This window comes from Montipora foliosa, chromosome 5 (assembly GCF_036669935.1).
Source record: "Montipora foliosa isolate CH-2021 chromosome 5, ASM3666993v2, whole genome shotgun sequence".
NCBI lineage: Eukaryota > Metazoa > Cnidaria > Anthozoa > Scleractinia > Acroporidae > Montipora > Montipora foliosa.
The window spans coordinates 41,340,239-41,347,738 of NC_090873.1; the positions used below are offsets into that span (position 1 = coordinate 41,340,239).

General features: G+C 40.9%; 1 protein-coding gene across 1 annotated transcript in view; it reads right to left on the bottom strand.

Moving 5' to 3' along the window:
• Window positions 1-4,519: 4,519 nt before the first annotated feature.
• Window positions 4,520-7,500, bottom strand: part of LOC138002747 (uncharacterized) — an 11,418-nt gene continuing 8,437 nt past the window's right edge. Inside the window, exon 4 of the mRNA XM_068848730.1 lies at window positions 4,520-4,656. Coding sequence (XP_068704831.1) covers window positions 4,520-4,656 — 137 coding nt within the window. The remainder of the gene's footprint in view (window positions 4,657-7,500) is intronic.

Genomic DNA, 7,500 nt, shown 5'->3' on the forward strand with positions numbered 1-7,500 from the left:
AATCTACTGAGAAAATCAGCAAGCCAATTATCACGCCCGCAAACAAAACGAACACTGAGCTGTATGTTGTGCAAAGCGAGCAAATGCAGAGTTCACGCAAACAGCCCTGCAATAAAAACATTACACGAGTGTTGAGAGTTGATAATGGACAAGTAAGTTGCGTTATCCGAGAGAATTTGTAACGACAGCTTCTCAGGAGGGTAAGCCGTACTTGGCGTTATGTTTCTTACGATAATTTGTTTAAACCATCGAAAACAAAAGAAACTTACGGACAAATTCTCGCTGATATTTGAAGAGCGGTTGGAATAGAAGTTGTTGAAAACAACAGCCAATTTTTGTAACGTGTAAACAATCCATGTGCTCGTAAAATACGAAAAATAGGAACATAACTCGTACAGAGTTCGATGGTTAGAAAGGCCGCTAAATGCAAAACTCCACCAAGAGCTGACCATGAAACCATTCAAGAGGTTTTATTTGCGATTTTTAAACTAGCGGCGATTTCAGTGCGACTTGCTGGCTATTTCTTGGTGCAGAGTGGTTGACGAAAGAATCATACTAAATCTCCTGGAAATAACAGGAAAACCACCTCGCTAGTTTGATAATCCACGGTACGTTTTTGGTCGAATCATCACGAAATCGTAGATGAAATAGCGAGTAAAAGTGCTTTAAAAATCGCATGACTGTGCAAAGGAGGCGCTTTCTTCTCACAATAAGAGAAGATTTAACAGGGGAGCTGCGTAATTGTCTTCATCTTGTCTCAGTTCATGATATAGAACTTAAGCTTACATTAGGCAAGGCAAGCAGAGAATTTGACGAATACAGTTTATTTCCTTGATTATGAAACAGATATGATTCTGATAGTTCGTGGTCATTTTATTTATTCATCCTCCGTAAACATAAAGTATCTTTTAAAACAAAACGAAAAGCTGACTTCAGTCCAGTCCAAACTTTTCGTCGACAATAAGCGCTGTCAAAGTTTTGTTAAATAGCGCATCTTTTGCTTTTAGTGAATTTATGGAATCGCTTAAATATCCAGAGCGGCTTCAGCTGACGAGTAAATAATATTGCATTTCCTTTGATGGGTATCGGCCAAGCAGTCCAGATTTTCATTCAAATCACAGGCTGTCATTCCCATAGAATTCACCTCAACCACTTACTTGATCGCGAATGACGCTTTGAAATGGAAAAATCACAATAACACTCGAATGTTCTTCGTTTGCTTTTATTTCGAAATCCGCAGATCATGACAAACATCTGAAAATTAAAATTAAGCTTTTTCCGAATCCTGTTGGCCAAACGGCCGTTGCATCTATACATGCGGCCGGTTAAAAGGATGGCGCATTGCCAGTTCTTGTTCCCTTCTTTTCAATTTTTTTGCAATGTAAAACGGAGACCCGACTCGCTCAGTCTCAACACGCGATTCAAAACCTTCCACATCTTCCGCCATTGTCCTATAGAACTAACAAGAAATACAACCTCGTTCCCAGGGTCTACTCTGCTTTCAAGATGGCCCGCCATCGCCGGAGTAGACCCTGGGGACGAGGTTGCAAGAAATATTTTGCCCGAAAATTTGTCACGTGTCAATCATTTTCAGTGCGCCGCACCAACCACAAGCCCCCGTTCGTGGGCTAACGGGTTTATCAAAAGGGGTCTTCTTGCAAGCGTTCCCTTAGTCTCTTGCCCCAACTTTCGCGCGGCCACTTTACGAACAGGAACGCTTGCTACTCAGATTACACTGGATAAGATTAGTGATAGTAAAAAAATAATAATAATAACGTTCTGCACTGGATCTCGTATCCGGTACGTGGAAAGCGCTATCCAGCTTTTGATCAACCAAGGCCTGTTCTCTCTCAGAGGTTTGTTCTCTGTCTGATGTGTGAGCACCATTTCACTCAGCTCAGCACATTCCTCCGAAAAAGCCCCTTTGAGGTCCCTTGTCGAGAAGAGAGGGGCCAGTTACGTCGAAGTGCTTGTTGGGATTTTACACTTAAATGACAACATCAAACGGGGATAACGTCCTGATAACATATTAATGGGAATGTACACCTAGCCATCCTGGAAACATCCATTGAATGGAGGGATTACAACTTTTCTCGAGAAGGTAGATTAGAGTTTTATTTAATATGTTTACTTCTATAGTTAAACTTTGGCCACTGTTTTACAATTTACGATTTTACCATTTTCCCTTTTTTTTTTTTCCACCGGTAATTTAAGCTTCATTTTGTACAGTTTCCGCCGGAGATAAGAATGCAACTTAACCCGTTTTGTTTCAGCCAACAAGACAAGTGTCACACCCTTGGTCAGTTGTATTGAGCTGTTCTTTTCAGTTAGGAGTTCACTTTATAGAAATTAAGGCACTAGCAATCAGGGTAGAAATGGCAATGGTCAAAATGAGAGAAAGTATCTGATCGGGCTGAAACTTGAAGTGACCCCTTGCCCAAAACTTGTCTTGGTGGACTCTGAACTGATCTATTAATATAAGTCTTGGACCAGAAACTCCACAAGCTTTCTGGAATTATTTGCGCCCATCACTGACCCGTTATGTCGGGAACGTTCCCTACAAGGTCAACACTAATTTCCATTCCTCAAACTGACATTGGACATTTCGTAACAATTACACGACGCAATGTCCCATGTTAATATTGACAAGCTTACCGCTCTAAAAAGAATGAAAACAGGAAAAATCACAGCTTTAGTTCAACAAGAAATATCGTTTCTAAGCTATGCCGCGGTGATCTACAGTATTTAGGTCTACAAACCCCGTTGAAGACGGTTAACTTTCAATTGTTTTGCTGGGTACTACTTTCAATACTCTAAAAAATTCGATTTTCTGGGCGGTTGTCTCGTTAGTCTAGTGGATATCGAAAACTGCAAAGTGAAGCCATCGATCCGGATTCAACTCTTTGCCTCACCTATTGTGAATCGTCTCAGTTTGTTTAAATTCTGTGTTTCGTTGAAGTAGATTTGAAGTCTAAAGTAGACTGTGCATAACTGTATCTGGAGAATAATGCGACATTTTCTTTAATTTTCTTTCCTCCTGTCTTAAAAAATAAAATCACTGTAATACACGAAAACCCTTTTTATATCTGAACTGTTGTCAAGTGCAATGTAAGACCATACTGTTAACATAATCAATTGTGATCAGCCTTTTACTCTTATTGCTGTTAGTAAAAATCAGAGCAAAATTCTCTTTGTGAAGTTTTGAAAGTTCTGCCAATATTGACGACATGCATTAATTTTATTTATAAATAGTGACAACACAAGATTTCATCCAGAGATGACAAAAGTTAGAGTGACATTTTTTTTTTTTTTAATTTTTTAATTGATATTAACATTCAACCTCTTCTAGCTCTATATGGGTTGACGGATAGCCCCCAATAACTCAGCAAATTTTGGCTAGATGCTGTAAGTACCAATCATATGGAAACTTATTGTTGATTAAAATGATAGATTTGAACGAATTTCAGTGGCGGTTCCAGGGTGTGCTATTGGCAGGTTCAGACCTACTTAGGGACTGGTCAAAAAGTATGGGGAGGGAGGGAGTGGGCCGGAGCAGAAAGGGGGTGGGTCATCAGTTTTTGAGCCCTTAACAAGGGGTGGGTCGTTCGATTGTCAGCGTCCCATTGGGGGTGGGTCATCCTATGTTAAACAGGAATAGACACATTGCTAAATAAATATTTTTTTAATGATCGAGGGCTTGATTCTGTTGAAATAGCTAACAATAACTTTAAAGCATGGCAGCTTTAACGACGTACAATTTTATCTTTGTTCGTAAAATACAACTGTTAAACCGAAATTAAAATCATAAAAAAAAAATTTCTCTTTTGTCTCTTTTTGTTAACAAATACAAAAATTCTATAGTAAAAAATGAATGTGCTTTTCACTACGGTGTTGTTCCTTCTGCAAGACTACAATTACAAAGTACTAAAATAATTCTTGAATTATCACCAAGAACTGTTTTATATTATACAGCTTCTCATATGGTGTATCAATTTACAAATTGCCTAAAAACTCATTTGTGTATTGTTCCATTAACTCGGCCTGCTCAATCGTCATGGCCTCGTCTTGCTCTTGAACTTCAACAATGCTCTGTTCGTCCCTTTTTATCTTGATCGCTGCTATTTTCATCAGCAACATCGTTTTCATTGCTGCTGGCTTCATCTTCTTGAGTGCTGTCTTCTTCTTCTTCTTCTTGGCTCTCACTGACCTGAGCTGGTGCCTTTTTGCCGGCTGGCTTCAGGTTTTGCAGAAACATGCTTCTGATGTTTCCAGCTAGTTTTTCGCTTTCAAGCAAGGATTTTATCCACTTGACCTGGCGAAGGTGGCGAAGTTTAAGAAGGTGTACCTTGCTCAGGTCAAGATCGTCAACAACATCACCACTTTTGTAGGAGGAGGAAATGCTTGCAAGGATGTTGTCAATATTGGCTGCCATCCTTTTCTCTTTCCTTGTTTTTGCCTTCGTTCTACCTTCCTTTGCCCGCCTGCTGTTGCTTTTCATGTCTCCTCTTGTCGTCAACTTTTACAGCTGCTGATGCTTCTTCACAAGCTCTTCCAACTTTTCCGTAATTTCTAGGACCTTTGCGTTATTCTCAGCAAGTATGCCAAATAACATTCTCGTTAGTTTTACATGCTTTTGTATCTGGCTAAGAAAAAAACCTAACCGTAAATCAACATCACCACAACTTCATATACAAATGTGGTATAACTGATTATATAACGAAAAAAATCTCTTATCAGGGGTTGGGTCATCTAAGTTTCAGCCTTCATTTAGGAGTGGGTCAAATAGTTTTGTGCCAAAAGCAAGGGGTAGGTCACGTGTTTTTTATCTGCCACATTTTTAATTGCTTCCCCCCCCCCCCCCCCCCCCCAATATTTTTTGACCAGTCCCCTTAAATTATTCATAAGAACAGAGGTAGCCTTAAAGTTATAAAGTCGTCGTAACCTTTTGGACATCATGTCCAGTTTTTAGCTTTCTGAAAATTTAATAGAGCAACCTTCAACCCTTGAAAAATCAGGAAGCTGTAACAAAGCAAAAGACCCTAAAACATCGTAAAAGTAAGGAAAAATTATACAGTGAAATCTTAAGATAACGCGAACATACAGAGACGGTCTGTTCCGCGATAGTTTGCTGCTCTAGGTTGCTTATAAAACATGGTTCAGATGATTGTATCAGTTTTGCGGTACCCCTAGCGTTTTCGGGACGGGCGATGTACCCCTACGAGTTTCGAGACCCGCACTACCGACCTAAGTTCTTCGGGATGTAAAAAAAAAACGACTCCTAAGAATTTCGGATGGCCGATGAATCAATGAATGACCTTATGTTTTCGTGAAGCTTTGATCGAAAGCTAATATTTTCGAAAAATTCAAAAAGAAGCCCTAAAACATATGTACCTGAGTTTTGGTAACGCTGGCGAAAAGAGTACTTACATCATTCATTTATCCGTGAGACAGAAGTGGGTGACGGAGAACAAGCAGCCCTGAAGAGGAAAGTGGCGAATGGGACGAGTTGACAGGTTGCTTCCTGGAAAGGATGGCCTTTTTCGTACTGTGACCCTGAATGCGTAGAAAGCACTGTTAAGGAGAACTGTTCAGAGGCTGCACCGTCTGGAAGCGAGTAGTTCTCAGTCTGATGTAAATGATGAATTTGGTGATAGTGGCCGAAACGGTGGTTAGTTTGCTGCCGCTAAGAGAGTCAAGAAGAACGCGAGGAAGAAACGAGCTATCAAGAAACTAGTTCCAAGTCTCCAACAGTATTGGAGAGGTGGGAAGTATGTTTGGGCCCGAACCCGATGCGGGAGATCTTCACGACCCCCTATGAGACTGGACTTGTAGTGCACCGACCATACCAGGACATTTTGTTGCGTTATTATTATGAGATGCTGGAGCATGTGCTCCCGCCCCAAAAAAATAAATTTTCGTAGTCTAGAGTTTTCGCGATGTAGTTCAAGTTATTGTTCCTGATAGCATCTAGTGAAGTCATTTGCAGTTCGAACATAACAAGAAGAACGAAATGGAAGCGTCAAGAAGTACAGCAGCTTTCTTCGCGGGTCGAAACAATGCTTGCTTTATTTTTACCTCAAACATTTGGTAACAAGCTTATCAGTGCTTATCATTTGTCTCTTTATTCTAATAGAACGTATGCATATGGCCTTACAGTGGTCATATAAGTGTCCAAAACTAATCCTAAGGACACCCACTCTTTTCCAACTGAAACACAACTATAAATCGTACGTTGTAGCGCTGGAGAATCCACAAGAAGATTATTAATTACACTAATCATGCAAATATATAAAGCAGGACAAAATTACTGATCAGGGTGGGAAGTGTTTGTTTAGTCACAAAAACACGGTGGCTCATCTGCCCTTTGAAATTATGAGCGCTAGTGTCCCTCTCAGTCAGTGCTGCAATAACCGAAGTAACAATAAGACCCAGAGGCTGCTCCATTGAAGTAATACAGGTAGTAACCATTGCAGTTTTGTACTTGAATATTGCCCCAATAAAAGCAACAATTTTCAAGCCAGTGAAAACAGACTTGTCGGGTCACCTTGCCTTCGTAAGCCGTGGGATGAGTTCCATTTAACCACCCGGGTTTGTCTGTGCCGCATCTCAACTTAGGGACGCACGAAGTGGGCATCTTTGTTCCTGCGTCTCCTTGGAAGCGAAACCAAGCTGGCCCTAGTGAGTCGTCGCAATATCTAGAGAATTGCACAGAAGGCACTGAACCGATTGAATCGAATAGGAAGATGAAGCCAAGGTTTGAAGTTCCAAACATGTGATCTCAACTTGTTAAAACTTATTCAGATTAAAGGCTGTTATAATAATAATAATAATAATAATAATAATAATAATAATAATAATATGTGATCTGCTAATCGCCTTTTCTCGCAGTCGGAGACTGAATTACTAAGGGCGCAGCTCAACGAGGTCGGACCGAAGGAACTGTGCTGCCGGCCCCTGAACACGACCCATATATGACCTCGGAGCACAGCACCTCAGCCTGATGGAATAGGCCGGGAGTCGATTTTGAGGAGGGAGGAAAACCGGAGTACCCGGAGAAAAACCCTCGGAGTCAGATTGAGATCGACTGAAACTCAGCCCACATACGACCCGAGGCCAGAGTTGAACCTGGGTCACAGAGGTGGGAGGCACGGTTGATGACCACTAAACCACCCTGACTCCTTGTTAATTATCTTATCTCGGAGCTGTGGTTGATAAATATGTCCCGGCAACTCGACGACGACAACAGTCATTATCATTCGATGTATTTCTCCATCCTTTTCATAGGCCGAGAGCCCACCACGTGACCTGCAAATAACTGCCTACAAGTAAATGTGATGCTGCAAATAATATTCTTCTCATGCGTGATTGACAAACAAGCTCTTGTGTTAAAATGGCAGTTCGCTTTCCTGAGCTTTCAGAAAGTGATTCAATTGTTGGGAACTGTGAAAAACAAACTCGGTGATCGAATGTTAAAACAACAAGACGCCTATAAGAGCGTAT